Source organism: Cydia fagiglandana, chromosome 23, assembly GCF_963556715.1.
Source record: "Cydia fagiglandana chromosome 23, ilCydFagi1.1, whole genome shotgun sequence".
In the NCBI taxonomy this organism is placed as follows: domain Eukaryota; kingdom Metazoa; phylum Arthropoda; class Insecta; order Lepidoptera; family Tortricidae; genus Cydia; species Cydia fagiglandana.
In genome coordinates, this window is record NC_085954.1 from 9,999,130 (window position 1) to 10,017,500 (window position 18,371).

Consider the following 18,371-nt stretch of genomic DNA (forward strand, 5'->3'; position numbering starts at 1 on the left):
CAATTCGTATCTTTGCACAAGGTGCTTATAGCTTTTGTATGTTGGAGCCAATAAGGACTTTATATTCGAACTGCGTTGATTCGGACTCTCGGTAGCTAGCTGTCACTGTCAAATTACTGACTGTCAATGTCATGCATGCTGTATGTGTTCATGTGTTCTTATGATCCACAACGCACGTGTTGTATTGAGAAAAATATAGTTTAAATGTGTTTTTACAACCATATAACTCAAAATGAAGCATAAAAGATTTGAGGAGAATATATTAGTTGACGAGGCATACACAAATTACGGAGTAGTGGATAAAAATGCCGACCATAAAAAGGGAGCTGGCATCGCGAAGAATTTTGCTGAAAGTCTCGAATATGGAGAGAAAAAGAAGTGGTATCAGCAGGTAAATCATGTTAACGCACACTTATAAAACTAATTTTATCATACCATATAGAAATTTGAAAGAATTTAAGTCGAAAAAACGAAATACTACTATTAGGAAAGACAACTTAACATACATTTTTTTCAGTTGCCAGAGGAACCAGCGACAATAACCAAGACATTAAGCCAGGATAAGATAGAGGAGATGCGGAAAGAGGCAAGCAGTGCGTTACATGGCGACACTTTAGCATATGAAACAAGTAAGTTAAGTCTCAATCAAGTAAATGTAACTAACAAAATGACAGTGTCTACAGCATCTTTGCAGATGATAGTGGCAGCGACTAAAGAAGGTATTTTGAGGAGGTAGTCTACACCTACACCTACAGCCTACATTGACTGCGATGATTGTATCAATAGCTGATCAATATTTCTTGCCACATCAATCACAGACGTGTCTTGAATCCTGGGGTGGTCCAGCAGCACTGCAATTTCATTTCTGCTCAAGTTGGTCCAACCAGAGCTTTGTATATGGCTATGCTTATATGTTGTGATATTCCATAAAATGACAGTGCTGTGATATTCCATATAAATCATCTATTGTCAGTTAGTATTATTGAATTGTTCTGCAACTTGGCTCTGAAGGCAAAAAAAAAATACAAAATTATTTATTGACAGAAAAAACACTAAGCTGAGCCTGCTCTAGACTTTTTTGTGTATAAGACATCTATTTCAGTTTATAAAAATTTGTGAATTCTTATTTCTAGAATCCAGCAAAAATGGATCATCAGACCACCAGTGGGCCCGCACTTTACTGAACAAGGGAGCCATCGGAGACAGGGTTGCAGCGGCTACTATTTTGATACAGGTAATAAACTAGCGAATCACTAACTGTGTGTAATGTATTTTTCGGCTTATTTTGTGTTTCTTTCCTTTATATTTCTTTTTTTTGTCTGTTACCTACCATGATTATTTCTCACTTAATGGTCTCATCGGAAGATCAGCGCTGGAAGTCTAGAGCAACATGCCTGTATGCAGCCATTTTGTGACACTTTATTTTTCACTATGTTTATTCTATGTATGTCTATTGTCTGTGTGTTTACAAATAAAAACGATTCTATTCTACTATGTATGCTAGTGCATAAAACCATTCAAATTAAAGTACCCACCATCTTAACTGTTTTATAAATGGAGATGTATTTCTACAGTTCAAATTATTATCATGTCTGTCACACTGTAATAAAATTGTGTAATATAAACATAATTTAATTACATATCTTATAAATAATTTATTATTATTTTGACAGTTTTTATCATTTATAGAAATTATGAGGTTAAATGTATTTGCAGGACAACCCTGTTTACAACATGACAGCCTTGAGGAACCTGGTTAATAATGTGAAACCAGCCAAGAAGAAGGATGGTCTTGTCATTATTGGTAAGCATACAATAGTTACAAGCTCATTTTTTAGGGTTTCGTACCTTAAAACGAAAAAACGGAACCCTTATTGGATCTTATCTTATTGTTTTTGGGGGCCCTTGCGGGCACACTTCGACCCATAGGGATCTTTTGTGCAATTACCCCCTAGAGAAGATACCCTTATAGGATCACTCATGCGTCTGTCTGTCTGTCTGTCCGACCATTCCCCCCCCCCCCCCCCTTTATTTCCGAAACTACTTGGTCTAAAATTTTGAAATAATACACAAAATATTTCTTTACCTATAGATGACCGGAAAACTTATTAGAAATGTGCAGTCAAGCGTGAGCCGGCCTTAATTACTTAGTTTTTGATCCGACATTTCATTCACGTTTCACTAAAAAATACATTGTTAAAAGTTGGGTAATGTACGTAACGCGAGTCCGGTTCGCACTTAACCGGTTTTTTACATCAATTAAATTGAATCCGAAAAATCACATTAAAACTAAGAGTTGTTGTATCCTCTCAGATACATATTCTCATGCTATTTTTATTTCATGAAGAAAACGGAAATATACACTATTTTTGCAGTCATTCAAGTGCATTCTGCAACTGTTTTGATTTTAATCCCACATTTATGGCTTTATGGGAGCAAAACTTATAAAATTATACATAAATTATGCATTTTAGCCAGATTTGTTTTTTTACTTTTTTTAACACTCTTCCATTTCATTGAATTGTGTTAAGGTTCCGTTACACAGGCGCGTTTTCCAGGCGGGGCGTGAGCGTTTTATATGTATAAGCGGCACGCCCCACCCGGAAGACGCGCCAGTGTGACGAAGCCTTTAGTTTCTTATGGTACACATTTTTACAGATGCACTCTCTGAGCTCCTGATCACAGACCTTCTGATCCCAGACGTGAAACTTCGCACATTTGAGCAACATGCGTTAGGACATGTTGACGAAATGACGTCGGGCAACAAGCAGGCTCGCCGGAATATCCTCAAGCTCTGGTTTTATGAGGACCAACTTAAAGAGCTCTATGGAAGTAAGTCATAACACTTTAAACTATCATGTTTTGTACACATATTAATGTTACTAATAGGTCTAATGTGATTAAACTTCATTATTTTTTATCTTTTTACGTTGGATTAAAGGTAAAATAATGAAAAATTTTCGCATTAGATCCGTTATTAACATTAATTATGTGGAAGTAAGTTATTTAGTTAGGGGCTATTCATAAATTACGTCATTTCAAATTAGGGGGGGGGGGTCTTCGGTGGTGGTGGAGGAGGTTGACATCGGATGACGGTAGCATGAGGTAGGAGGAAATGGGGTCATTTGAAGCATGATTTTTTGAATGATTATAGGGGGGGGTCAAAAATCGTCAAAAATCGATGACGTAATTTATGGACAGCCCCTTAGCAGGCCATCTTTCTTAAGGGGCCCACTGATTAACAGTCCGCCAAACGGTATCGGCCTGTCAGTTGTTCGGAACTGTCAAAATGTTGTTCTATATGACAGGCCGATACCGGCGGACTGTCAATCTGTGGGCCCCTTTAGGCTCAGCGAGCCAAAGTGTGTCTTGGCCTCCAACTGTCACCACTGATCCCGGTCCTGTATTGTTTCTCGACAGTCTTCAACTTTCAGCCTTCTTTCTGGTAGCTGTCAAAAGTAGCCAAGTGAGCTAAATTGATCTTCACATGTTTTTTTTTACAATAAAGTTATGTCAGGATAATTTTAAATACATAGCTTGTATACTGACTGAACTGGCGCTGGCGAACTAAGTATTGATCTACTAATTCCTGGTGTACAGTTTGTTTTTAGGTGGCCTAGGATACTTTACAATAAAACCATGTTTTGGTAGCAATAGTCAAAAAACAATATTTTGTAATAACTTTAGGGTGGTATTCCACCTGTCCATTTTTAGGGTTCCGTACCCAAAGGGTAAAACGGGACCCTATTACTAAGACTTCGCTGTCCGTCCGTCCGTCCGTCTGTCACCAGGCTGTATCTCACGAACCGTGATAGCTAGACAGTTGAAATTTTCACAGATTATGTATTTCTGTTGCCGCTATAACAACAAATACTAAAAACAGAATAAAATAAAGATTTAAATGGGGCTCCCATACAACAAACGTGATTTTTGACCAAAGTTAAGCAACGTCGGGCGGGGTCAGTACTTGGATGGGTGACCGTTTTTTTTGCTTTTTTTTTTTGCATTGTGGTGCGGAACCCTTCGTGCGCGAGTCCGACTCGCACCTGCCCGGTTTTTTTTTTGTCCAGCGTCACTGCGTCTCACTCTCTCATTGATTTTGAACGCCAAACGGCGCATCCATTTGCCGTGCCACTGACGCCACGGGGGGTAGAATTTAGTTTTGTGAATAAACAATGCCAACCTAAAAGTGGCGTGTTTTTCAGTAGATTTTCATCAAAAAATCGATCAACGTCAATGGCGTGGTTGTCACGATTTTGCGTTGACGTCAATTGGCGTCTGTGGCGTTCAAAAGGTTAAGCAAAATGTGAGATCCAATACACATTGGATAAAGGAATTGGACAGATAGAATACCATCCTTAAATACTACTTATTCTGTAATATAATTATCTTATTTTCAGCGTATGTGGAGGCTCTAAACAAGTTCGCGCACGACTCCGTGGATGCCAACAAGGAGAAGGCTGTCAGCTCCATGTCGTATCTACTCATGCATCACCCTGAACGAGAAAAGGTATGAACGCTTTAACGGTCATAGATATTACGCAAAATTCAACCCTATTATTTGAAAATAAAGTTCAAAATAATTATGGGAAATATAATTCCCTCTGCTTTAAGGGGTTATAGGCTGGTGGGATCTGCCTTCCTTTCATTAGACTTTGCCCTATTACTAGACTTTAGGAACGAGTAATTTTACATTTGACATTTAAGTCCAAAATACAGGCAAAACTTTAAAAAGGAAAAGTACACAGGTGTGTATATAAGAAAATAGGAAAGCCTCAGATCACATGTTTGTCGACTTCGGCTTCGCCTCGGCCGACAGTTCCATGTGTGATATAATTATACTATTATGTGCTCCGTTCTACGTCAGAGATCTTTGAGAGAATAAAGTCCGTTGGCGACCGATAGCTGAAAGTTTAATTCTTTTTTTAGATGCTTTTAACGAGTATTATCAACAAGCTCGGAGACCCAGCGCAGTCAGTAGCTTCGAAGGTTATCTACCATCTCTGCCAACTCCTTTACAACCATCCTAATATGAAGGCGGTTGTATTAGCCGATATTGAGAAGATGCTTTTCAGGTAATTTTCTTTTTAAATTGTATAATGAGTGATTTCTCTACCTTTAGCTGTACTCTTAACAAATGAGTATGTAAGGTTTACTTTTTCACATAAGTGATGCTTCTAACGGAACATCTGACAGGTAGAAACAATGTTACCATTTTCAATAATCATTATATAATTACCATCCCCTATTATCATTACCATCCCCCATCATAATTACCTTCCACCATATGTAAGTCATACTGAACTACTTTCACTATAGGATTAACTTAGGGTTCAATCAGTTTATTATGATTTACTCCTTAAATAAATTTATTTTCATATTCTTCTTTTAGAACGAACATATCCCCGAGAGCGCAGTACTACGGCATTTGTTTTCTGAATCAGTTCTTCTTGGGCAAAGACGACGCAAGAATAGCGGAGAATCTTATCAGGATATATTTCTCGTTCTTCAAGGCTTCTATCAAGAAAGTAAGAAACTAGAATGTTGAGGCGCGTAAATAAGTGTGAAATATAAAGGTCACAAATTTGACGGGTGAAGTAGATGGCGCCATACATGTTGCGGTAATTGGATTATCAAGCTTTAACGTGTTATAACCTAATAATCGCATTATGTACGAGGCGTAGAAAGATGATTTGAGTTATTAAAACTATTATATGTACTTCCCCGGAACTTAAAATATCCGTACCAAATTTTATCTAACTGGTTAAGACGGTTTAATAGTTTAACCGTGAAGAGGTAACTGACAGACAGAATTGCTTACGCATTTATAATATGAGTAGGGATTTTCATAAGTGCAGTATGACGAACGAGAATTAATACATTTTCATCTGTTTGCAGGGTGACATCGACTCCCGCCTGATGTCGGCCATCTTAACTGGCGTGAAGCGCGCCTACCCGTTCGCCGACAAAGCGCGACTGGCCGAAACTCCCGCGCATATTGACGCTATACACAAACTGGTTCATTTGGCTACGGTTAACATTGCTATACACGCGCTGGCTTTACTTTTTCACATAAGTGATGCTTCTAAAGGAACCTCTGACAGGTAACAGCATCATTATTATTAAAAAAACAGCACTACTTATCATCCTTATCATCATTCCTATCCTCCGTCATAATTTCTTACCATTGATTTCTTCATTTCCAAAACTATCATTGTTATAATTACTCTTCCAACTGTTTACACGATCCGTTTGGAACTTTGACTGATGTAAACTCGGCTAAGTTTGCTGACAAAGCACGACTGATGGCTGAAACTCCCGCGCACATTGACGCTATACACAAACTGGTTCATTTGGCTACGGTTAACATTGCTATACACGCGTTGGCACTGCTGTTTCATATCAGTGATGCTTCTAAAGGAACTTCTGACAGGTAAAAATATTGGTACCATTTTCATAATCATTACCATCCTTCATTATCATTGCCACCGCCGTAAACACTACCATCCCCCATCATAATTACCTACTGCGACCCACGAAAATATAATATAAAACCGGGCAAGTGCGAGTCGGACTCGCGCACGAAGGGTTCCGTACCATAATGCAAAAAGAAAAAAAACAAAAAAAAGCAAAAAGAAAACGGTCACCCATCCAAGTACTGACCCCTCCCGACGTTGCTTAACTTTGGTCAAAAATCACGTTTGTTGTATGGGAGCCCCATTTAAATCTTTATTTTATTCTGTTTTTAGTATTTGTTGTTATAGCGGCAACAGAAATACATCATCTGTGAAAATTTCAGCTGTCTAGCTATCACGGTTCGTGAGATACAGCCTGGTGACAGACGGACGGACGGACGGACGGACAGCGAAGTCTTAGTAATAGGGTCCCGTTTTACCCTTTGGATACGGAACCCTAACAAAACAAAAATATTATATACCGATTCGGTACCGATTAAAAATTATATTTAAAATATCCATTACGGTTTAGATTAAATCATAATATGTATAACAAAAGTAACATGTCATAAAAAATTAAAAATTACATTATACCTTATAATGATGTATTAAATGCCATTATGGCAAGTGTATGACAGTTTTATGATAGGGCTCCATAAACTCCTCCTTATACCTTATATTATATATCCTTATACTGTGTTAGTAAGGTCGCCTCCATAAACTCGCGAACTAAATTGACATGAGTTTGACAAATAAAATGATACCAGGAATAGCAAAGAAAAAATAGTCACGGGTATATGTCGATAAAATTATATCGATAAGTAAAATATTGCACTTACTACCCATGTCATAATTATAAAGGGGTCACAAACGATTTCGATTAATATGAATGTGACGAGAAAAGTGGTTAATTCGATTGTAAGATTGTGTCGTTACCAATCAAATCAGGAGGTGCGGATGAGAAACTGACAAATTTCAGTGTCATGTTAGTGTGCAACAACTTGCCGTTCTTTATTTCAAGAGCTCGGTTGTCGCCATAAATCTAAAATTCATCATCATCATCATCTCAGCCTATATACGTCCCACTGCTGGGCACAGGCCTCCTCTCGAGCGCGAGAGGGCTTGGGCTATAGTCCCCACGCTAGCCCAATGCGGATTGGGGACTTCACATACACCTTTGAATTTCTTCGCAGATGTATGCAGGTTTCCTCACGATGTTTTCCTTCACCGAAAAGCGACTGGTAAATATCAAATGATATTTCGTACATAAGTTCCGAAAAACTCATTGGTACGAGCCGGGGTTTGAACCCGCGACCTCCGGATTGCAAGTCGCACGCTCTTACCGCTAGGCCACCAGCGCTCTAAAATCTAAAATTGGTGATTTAATTTTATACATGTGGCCACATGTATAAAATTAAATCACCTGAAGAATGAAGAATTAAATGAGAAATTAATCACATTATACGAAATATTTCCCCGTCTGGGCCGGCCTTTTTTGTATTTTGAGCCAAAATCACTTTTTCTATGTTATCACCTACAACTTAATTGTTACTCTAGCTGTAAGTTTTCCTAACAAATAAAACAAAATAAATATAATAAAATATTTATTTAATTACAATATGTTTATTCAATATCTTTGTCTCTATTAGGTACTATAAAATTGCACAATTTTGGAAATACCGACATTCTCTAATTCAAACTTTTTTGAAAATATCGATAGAACAACACTGGCCAAACTGTGGTATCATTTGTGCACATTGACCTGTCAATTTAGTTCGCGAGTTTCTGGAGGCAACTGTAGGTAAGATTTTGTTTTATTAGCCTAGTTTAGTGTCCTAGCCTAGTAGTGTAGTAGCCTAGTTCCTTTCGTCCAATTTCAAGTAATATTACATAAAAATAATTTAAAAAACCTTTCAGATACTACACATCTCTATACCGCAAGCTGACCAGCCCTGACATATTCACGACGTCCCATTCGGCGTTGCTCTTCTCGCTCATATACAAGTCGTTGAAGCAGGACAACAACGTTCCACGAGTGTCGGCCATTATAAAAAGGTTGTTGCAGTTGTGTTGCCAGATGTCGCCAGCGCAGGTAAGACAAGCGACGAACTAGAATGTACTCTTCTCGCTCATATACAAGTCGTTGAAGCAGGACAACAACGTTCCACGAGTGCCGGCCATTATAAAAAGGTTGTTGCAATTGTGTTGCCAGATGTCGCCGGGGCAGGTGAGTTATTGAAAAAAATGTAAATACGAGGAAATTATTTGAAAAAGTAGCAGATGTACGAGTAGTGCATAATTATTTTCCTTCGTATTTTCAAGGAAACGTGCGAACGTGTCTTGCTATTTCAATCAAACTCGGTACAAAAAGTACTGAGGTTGACTGAAGTAGCATGACAAATACGAACGTTTCCGAGAAAATACGATGGAAAAGAATTATGCACTACATCTATAAATGCCTGACTAAGCATTATTGGAAAGAACAATTTAAATAGTAGAGCATTCGTGAGCGAGTGTCCCTATCCCTTCATTCCCTTCCCTACCTTCTTGCCTTCATTCTTAATTGCCTTCTTTGAGCTTAGTCTATTCTGCTGGTGAATACTGCGCACCAGTCTGGCTCAATAGCGCACACACAGAGAAAGTTGACGTGTACTGCGTAATACTATGCGATGTATATCAGGCACGATCAAATCCACACCCGTACAATGGCTCCCAACCCTAAGCCACATCCCACCACCTCATCTTAGACGACAATTGGCACTGGTAAAAGAAGCGAACAAAATTCACAGCGACCCGAATCTGCCGATCCACCAGGAATTCCTTAACCCACCGCAGCATCGTCTGAAGTCTCGACACCCGCCCTATCAAACCGCTCAAAACCCGACGCAAGGTGGCTTCAATATAAAAAACGCTTGGAAAGATGAGTGGCAATCCAACCTGCCAAACCCCACCCTAAATGCCTACGATCCTACCAAAAAGCCGTATGGCTTTTCAGCATCTAGGAAGGAATGGTGCCAACTAAACAGACTCCGTACCGAACATGGACGCTGTGCGGACTATCTGTTTAAGTGTGGTTGCATGCGACTGCGGGGCCCCAGTACAGACTATACATCACATTACACATAGTTACACACACACATAGTCACATTACACATAGTCACATTATACATAGTTGCCCGAAACGGAAATTTGTTGGAGAGGCCCTAGACCTTCACTCGCCTAATGCACACGCTGCCCAATTTAGATATCGTATTGTAAATATTGTAATTGATAATTAGCGACTCTGTAAATGCCATACGAATAAATAAATTGCCTTCTTTTATGGAGAATTGATTTATTGTTTTTTCATCTGTTGCAGGCTTGCGGTATGCTTTTCTTGGTGTCGCAAGTGTTAAAAGATAGTGCGAAGAAAGAAGCGGCCAGGCTGGTGTGGACTGAAAGGGAAATCAAAGAGGTAAACAACAACACGCTACACAATATAGCAAATTGTCTCATAGTGTTTATTTTATTATTAAAATATGCAACGTGGCCTTAAATCTAAAACTTTCAACTTCATGTTGAAACAATTTCAATGAGGAGGTGCTGCCCCTAAACGCACCTAAACTACAGTACCTAAACGCACTCTATCCACTAGTCTGGGTATATTTAACATTCTCACAATATACCTGTATTCATGCAAAGAACCTAAGGGCTATCATAAATAATTCCCCGCTCCCTCGTGCATTGACACTGCTCAATGCGCTCCTGACGTCAGCACCTGATTGTGATGTGTTTGCATGGGGATGGACGACTGCGTACCGTGAGTGTCTGAAGTATTGTGAGACGATGGATGACAGGCCTTCCACAGTCCGTGTATAGGTAATAACTATGTTATGTGATTTGTTATTTCTGTTCTTCCTGTGTATGTTGTATCTTGTACATACTTTGTGTTATATTTTTGTTGTAATGAAATGTTTTGTAAGCGTTTCTCGGCGCATTGGTATTTTTACTGTAATGCCGTTTAAACATAGTTGTATTAAATAAATAAATAAATAAAAATCGAAGAAATTGCGAAACATTGATTAAAGAAAAAGTTCTTTTTTGATTCCTAATAACATGTCAACTTACAATAAAGATTTAGATTACATTTTATGCTAGAAATTTTTATTTTAATTCCTAAGAGAAATTATTATGTTATAATTCCTAGGAGCCAAAAGAAGAACCTCAAGAGATAAATGACACAGAGACAGAAGAAAACGAGACGGCAGACAGCGCAGAACAGACAGAAGAAGAAAAAGTAGAACAGAAGAAAATAGACCTTCTGAAGGGGGATAAAAAGGATTTGCTTATGGGTAAGAGATTATAGTGATTATACATTTTTCAATATTGTATAAGAAACTTAAGCGAGCCAGAGTTACGCAAAACCTGAATTTTAGGTTATCGTTGAAATTTGTTTTCCACTATTATAGACTATGATTATGGTCTGACAAGATATATATACATATACAGGGTGATTCATGAGACGTGAGCAGGACTAATCCTGCATACTCAGTAAATGATAATTGATCGATCACCGTCGTATTTAGATGAAACAACGACACTTTTTCCTATTTTTAACTTTTTGGTGAGGGCAAATTTAACTCTCTACAATCATGGTTACCCCACAAAACTTAATTAATAAACATAAAACCTCTTTAACCGTAATGACAGCATTTTGATTACGAAGAAAATAAGCTGTCAAACTTGAGTGAGATACGCGTTTTCAAAAGTAACCAGACCGTGATGACAGTGATGACATTCAATTTGACACAGAATATCGGTAGTTTAGTATTCTAATTTTAGGGTGACCATGCATGTCGTAAATAAATTTATTAATTTTTTTTTCAACACGAGTAGAAAATTAACGTTAATCCCACTAATACTGATACGAAACAGTTGCTTATGATTTACAAAATGCGCAGTCTTGGTCCTGCTCACGTCTTCTGAATCACCCTGTATAGGCAAAAGTAAATGATTCACTTATTATGCGACAGAATGTATAGAAGTAATATTTGAAATATTTCACTGAATCCAAATACGAATACAATCTGTTCTGCCCCTCTTCTCCAACTTACCTTGCAGAACGGTTTAGGTTTTTGGCGGATGGAAGTGACCACCGGCTGCGATCTAGTGCGGATCTATCGCTCGCTATTCCTCCCCACAAACACCGGTCTTACAATAAGTCATTCACGATACACTCTGTGAAGCTATGGAACGCGTTGCCATCCCCGTTAAGGCAGTGTCAGTCTGTAGCGTCGCTGAAGGCAAAATTAATGAGGTTATGGCAATAACACAAAATGTCAATTGAAGGACACGTAGGTAGGATTGTGCGGTTATATATATTTATATATTTGTATGTATTTATATATATGTATATATTTATTTATTTAGAAGTAATCAGCGAACTGATATACATGGAAGTATTCTGTCCGCTCAGTTATGACCCAACGTAAACTATTCGATTGTAGGCGGTGCTTACAAACTATTCGATTCGCAACTTCAGTTCGTCCGAGATGACAGTCAGTGACGGATGGCCAAATTGATTTATAAAAACAACGTTTTTTTGTAATTAAAAATGTCTTCATGTGTCGTGAAGTGGTGCAGAAGTTATTTAAGTTCATAACGAGGATAGTGGAATCACTTTTCACTTGTAGTAAACAGATAACTTCAGTAAAATTTGGAATAAACATGACGATTTGTTTTCAATACTACCGTGCTAAGCTAAAACGTAACAACTGCATACGACTTTCATAACAACATACGACTTTTTAAATTGCGAGGATAATAGGGATGGTGTTATGCCAAATGAAGTAGACTATTTTATTAACTTGTACTTGGTTTAGGTATTTTCTATATAATTATAAATGTAGTAGGTAATGAATTCTTTCTTACAGATTTGTATTTTCCTTTTTTATTTCATGAGACGGAGCTGTAAAAAAACTACCTCATTCTTTCAAATTCATAATCAAATTTGATATTATCATTTTACATTACTTTCCATTCAGATTCCCACAAGATGCTATTCGCAGAGAACTATGAAAAAAAGCTGTCCAATTATAGAGACATGAAATTAAGTGGATGCCTGGAAAGATATCTAGAATATGTTCTATTCATGAGATATAACTCGTGGGATAATCATACCCGGTCTCCTATATGTAGATACACTTACACTGAATTAATTTAACAAATACACACATTATCTGAAAATGTTGATCATTCGAATCCAGCCTCTACCGTCACATATATGTAGGTTCTCTCTCAAGCCATTTCCGTCAGTATAAAAGAGCGGCAAATTTAGAAAATGTAAGCGCGCGAATGGGTGTGGTCCCATACAAAATTTTAATTTTGCACCTTTTTCTACTGACAAACTTGCTTGACCGGCTATATACATATAAAATATTTCCATTGGAACTGAAAGTGGGGATTTATTGTGACTCCGCCTATTCAAATATTTTTGACCCGATTCGTGTACCCATGTAAATTTTGCAGGCTGTATAGCCAGTCCGAATTCTAAGATCAAGTTTACCATACATTTATAATGGCGTACTTGATCTTAGAAAAACGGACAGACTATACCTGAACGTGACTTCGCACTGCCATACAAATTTATAATAAAATATACAAAATACTTATTATATCGGAATACATTTATACAACAATGATATATTTACTTATGTTGAGTTAGTCTGTCATTTCATAACAACATTTTAACTAGTTATCTTTTAATCTGCATTAAATTATAATACGTGAATTATTTGACTGGTTCTTCAATGTATGGCATAAACCTATCCCTGTCCAAGTCATATTCTAATCAAATGTGAACCGCAAACTCTCAGCGGCCAGTACGTACAGCACGAAGGTTATTAGCGGATTAATGTCGCTGATTGGTAGTTATTGACATTATATGCATTTCATCTACACTTAGCTATGTACCATTAGTGTAATAAAGATGACTATTATTTTGTTTACCAGCTTTGATTACAGGCTCTGTAAACGCGTCGTCTTATTTAAATGTAGGCGTAATTTTGTATGTGTGCTAATTTGGCCCGAAAATTTGAACGGTAATGTTCCTAAAGGCGGTTTCCATACTAAATATATGCGTTCACTGGAAGTAATTAGTAATATTGTTATGGACATGTAATTGTTTCGTATATCTATATATGTATATGCCTTTGCACCTAATGCATCACATTGTATTAAGTTATGTTCCTAGGGTTAGCTACTTCTTTTAAGTCTCGCCGTCATGTACATTTTATCTTAGTTTGACTACCATTTCATATGTATCTCTCAGTTACTTAAAGGTTAGCTGGAAGAGATCCCTTAACGGGATAAGTTCGCCTTTGTACACATTTATTGTATTCTCTCTGTGTTATGTACTATGTGCAATAAAGTGTTTACTACTACTACTACTACTACTACTACTACTACTACTACTACTACAATCATAATAATTTAAAATGTTGCCTCATTTAGTTCAGTGACGCGGTGACGCCCTTACGCCGGTTTACCCTTGAATTGCCGACAGACATTTCATCGAATGTTATTTCGAAGACAACGTTTCAAGTATTTTCATTTCATCGACAAGTCATTGCGTCGAAGAATTGATACTAGTAAATTTAAATCTAGGACTTTTAATTGGCACTCGAGTTATTTCGTATATAGTTTATATCGTGGTATTTCTTTACGAGTTTTCTTATTTCATTTTGGATTGCATTTAATACAATTTATTACACATAAAATTATTTCAAAATGTAATATTTGACTTTGATAGCCGTGCGTTTGTGTGTGGGGTCGCAGTTCTAACCTAACCTAAACCTACTTTGAAAGACGTTCGTTTCTGTGTGGGGTCGCAGTTCTAACCTAACCTAAACCTACTTTGATAGCCGTTCGTGTCTGTGTGGAGTCGCAGTTTTAACCTAACCTAAACCTACTTTAAAAGCCGTTCGTTTTTGTGTGGGGTCGCAGTTCTAACCTAACATAAACCTACTTTGAAAGCCGTTCGTTTTTGTGTGGGGTCGCAGTTCTAACCTAACATAAACCTACTTTGAAAGCCGTTCGTTTCTGTGTGGGCTCGCAGTTCTAACCTAACCTAAACCCACTTTGAAGCCGTTCGTTTCTGTGTGGGGTCGCAGTTCTAACCTAACCTAAACCCACTTTGAAAGCCGTTCGTTTCTGTGTGGAGTCGCAGTTCTAACCTAACCTAAACCTACTTTTAAAGCCGTTCGTTTCTGTGTGGGGTTGCAGTTCTAACCTAACCTAAACCGACTTAGATAGCCGTTCGTTTCTGTGTGGGGTCGCAGTTCTAACCTAACCTAAACCTAAAATTGTTACACCAGAAAAATGTATAAATGAGTAGTACGACATATAAAAATATATTAAAGCAATACGTCGAACAAATGAATTGCAATGTTTAGTAGTTGTGCCAATTAAAATAATTTGAAACGAATCAGCGATCAAGTAATATTCGTTGAATAGTATTTCTACGCAGTAAGAAAAATTGAAATAAATAGTATATGAAACAAAATAACGCGAAACAATATTACTAGTACTAACCTTTCGATGAATCGTTGTCGATGAAATAATATTCGATGAAAAGTTTGTCGGCAAAACAAGGGTACACCCCTTACGCCACTGCATGGGTTCAACCAGCAGAGTTTTTGAAATATCGTCGTGATTTTTAGTTATTTTCTACTTATACAGTAGAATCCGCTTATAATGACATCGAAGGGTAGTGACAAATACGTCATACGAAGCGGATGTCATATAAAGCAAATAAAGCATAGTTGGTTAAGTTCTTATTTTTGTTAATTTTTCCAAATTAATCTCAAATTCCTTTGTGAGAGATGAGTTTTATTAACCTTGTACCTTGTACCAATTATTAACTTGTCACCGAGAATCAAAACTAAAATAACGTCCTCGCAGGGAAAGACGTGGTGACGGCCACGAAAACCAGCAAATGTGTCAGTATAACCGAACATAATTTCATGAAAATAGGGTTTATAGGTCATAATAAGCAGTTTGTCACTATAAGCGAAGTCATCTTATCCGAATTCGTCACAAAGAATTTTATATGAAAACCAAACTTCGCACAGTAATTATGTCATAGTAAGCGGTTGGTCAGTATATGCGGAGTCATAATAAACGGATTTCACTGTATTAGGTTGGACTGTAAGCTAATTTTGCCCATCCCTGTAGGCCTAGCACAGGGAGGGGTGTCGCGCCCCTCCTGTGCCTTTTCTAACTGTATTAATTAAACAGGGACGGGTAGTCTATCTCGCGGGCGAGATACTGTCGCGCAATCATGTGCTAGCCCGGCTGGAATACATTGTTCCAAATCTCATGGCCTTTTATTATGCTTATTGATCGAGCAATTTCTGTCATTTTCAGACGACGACGAAGAAAACTACGTAGACCTCAAGATAGATGACCAGGGCAACATAAGGCCGAAGAAACGTAAGCCAACGGCCGCCGTCGCCGGCTGGTACCACGCCAGGGTCAAAAACGAAGATATAAAGGATAAAGAGGATACTGAGGACAAGGAGGTCGCTGCTAAGATACAGTTGAAGAAGACTATCAATAGTGAGAAGGTAAGTTACCAACTTAATGCGCTTGTAGCATATGATCATTTTCACTAGTTGGTCTTGGTACCACGGTAGGGTCTACAGCAGCGGTCGGCAACCTTTTAGCAGCCAAGGGCCACATAGCAGTTAACGAAGTGGACGCGGGCCGCACTTTGCTAATATTTATGACTTTATCGGCCATTGTCATTTGTCAATGTTACATGCAAAATAACCAGGGAGACTCGCGGGCCGCAAGTGGGAGATTCGCGGGCCGCGGGTTGCCGACCGCTGGTCTACAGCAAAGACATCAAGGTTAAGGTGGTCGCAACTAAGGGGTTATTCATTAATTACGTCATGTCAATTAGGGGGGGGGGGGTCTGGACATCGGATGACGGTAGCATGAAGTAGGAGGAAATGGGGTCATTTGAAGCATGATTTTTGGATGATTATAGGGACGGGGGGGTCAAAAATCGTCTAAAATCGATGACGTAATTTATGGACGATTGAATATGACTATTGATAGTGAAATATTAAGAAACCAAGGAAGAATACGGTTAAGGAAAGGTAAAAACATACGTAGAACTTAAAATAGATGACCAGGGCAACATAAGGCCGAAGAAACGTAAGCCGACGGCTGCTGTCGCCGGCTGGTATTAATTTTGATAGCCCAGACTGTGCACTTCTATGAAAATATGACGTATAAATAACACTTGCACAGTTAACAGTTATCTAGGTCTAACTCTAATTGAGCTAGCGAAGATTGTTGCCCATAATTTATCTATGGTGTGTATTTTATTTTCATTACTTTCTTATACGCCGCAGGGAAACGCATAACCACATCTATAGTAAATAGTGGCAATCCCTAATGTGCCTTTGACTATAGTAATGTAATAAATGTAATTACTTTTTTTCTCAGGAAATAACGGACTACAATCCCTACACCCGCAATCCAGCGTTCGCGGGCGCGGATCGCAGCGCGTATTTGGAGTTACTGCCGCTATATAATCATTTCCATCCCACAGTGAAGCTGTTTGCTGAGAAACTGTTACACGGTTGGTATTCCTGTCTAGATCTAGATTAAAATAATCATTTGTTTCAAGACGTTACACCCTAATGCAGTGGTTCCTAACCTTTTCAGTCCGGTCACCCCTATGACTAACTAGGGAACCTAATTTTACTTCTCCTTCCAATGGCAATAAAAAATAAAACGTGTAGGTACACGTTTGTTGTATTGTTATATTAGGTTAGCTTATTACCCCCTTAAGATATCAGTTTTACCCCCACGGGGGTAATTACCCCCAGGTTAGGAATCACTGCCCTAATGCATCCGAGGACATGGGCGAGGGCAGCATCCGCACGGTATGAGTATACAGTCTAATAACATTATTCATAAACGCGTTACTGGCCTGAATTTTATATTTTTGTTATGACTTCTTATTAGTGCTTATGTATTTGTAAGAAAGGGATAAAAGACAGGCCCGTAAAATTTTACGAATAAGGGGGTAACTAGATAGTGACGGCCGAAGTAGCCAAATAAATCGGAACACATCCTTAATTTAATTCTATGATCACAAAGTTGTATTACGATTTACGATATATTTTGCCACTTTATACGTTGCTATGCATTTGATACCGATTGTACTTGTTTTCGGCTTTGCACTTGGGTCCATTGATTAACAGTCCGCCTGACGGTATCGGCCTGTCAGTTGTTCAGAACTGTCAAATTGTTGTTCTAACTGACAGGCCGATACCGTCCGGCGGACTGTTAATCAGTGGGCCCCTTAGTGTATGGAACACCATTCACTGTTTGAGGACTAAATTAAATATGTAACTGTCCACAGAGCAAATAATCCAGTACAGCGGCGACCCACTGAAAGACTTCTCCGGCATCCGTTTTCTGGACCGCTTCGTGTTCAAGAACCCGAAGAAACGGGAGGACGAGCAGAGCGGGGACGTTAAAAGAGTTAAGGGGTCGCATCCCAAGTTTGCTGTTAGGAAGAATTATACTGCCAAAGGTATACAGACATACGTTATTCAAAAAACATAGCTTACGATTACGACAGATAGAGACAAACAATAGTTAGGGAATTGATCCGGTTTACATTCTCATAAAAATTTTTTAGAGTTTAGTTTTAATAAACCTCAACAAACGGATGAACCGATCTTGCTAAAACATGTCTAAGAATCACCGCTATTAAAAGTGCTTTTAAATAAAAAAACGTAGGGTCATCTGTTTAGTTCTCTGCTATTATTTTGTACATTTGTGATAGCAATTTTTTTCAAAGGATACTAGTTTGTCAGTCTGATGTAATTTAGAAAAAAGTTCAATCAAATCAAC

At 38.2% G+C, this 18,371-nt stretch overlaps 1 protein-coding gene across 1 annotated transcript in view; it reads left to right on the forward strand.

Moving 5' to 3' along the window:
* The first annotated feature begins 143 nt into the window (after positions 1 to 143).
* The window catches only part of LOC134675851 (CCAAT/enhancer-binding protein zeta), a 22,731-nt gene continuing 4,503 nt past the window's right edge, over positions 144 to 18,371 (forward strand). The window contains exons 1-15 of the mRNA XM_063534153.1: positions 144 to 391; positions 518 to 629; positions 1,134 to 1,234; positions 1,717 to 1,804; positions 2,659 to 2,832; positions 4,401 to 4,510; positions 4,930 to 5,075; positions 5,393 to 5,528; positions 5,899 to 6,104; positions 8,373 to 8,547; positions 9,814 to 9,909; positions 10,642 to 10,786; positions 15,861 to 16,060; positions 16,950 to 17,085; positions 17,875 to 18,048. Of these exons, the coding sequence (XP_063390223.1) occupies positions 233 to 391; positions 518 to 629; positions 1,134 to 1,234; positions 1,717 to 1,804; positions 2,659 to 2,832; positions 4,401 to 4,510; positions 4,930 to 5,075; positions 5,393 to 5,528; positions 5,899 to 6,104; positions 8,373 to 8,547; positions 9,814 to 9,909; positions 10,642 to 10,786; positions 15,861 to 16,060; positions 16,950 to 17,085; positions 17,875 to 18,048 (2,158 nt within the window). The 5' untranslated portion in view covers positions 144 to 232. The remainder of the gene's footprint in view (positions 392 to 517; positions 630 to 1,133; positions 1,235 to 1,716; positions 1,805 to 2,658; positions 2,833 to 4,400; positions 4,511 to 4,929; positions 5,076 to 5,392; positions 5,529 to 5,898; positions 6,105 to 8,372; positions 8,548 to 9,813; positions 9,910 to 10,641; positions 10,787 to 15,860; positions 16,061 to 16,949; positions 17,086 to 17,874; positions 18,049 to 18,371) is intronic.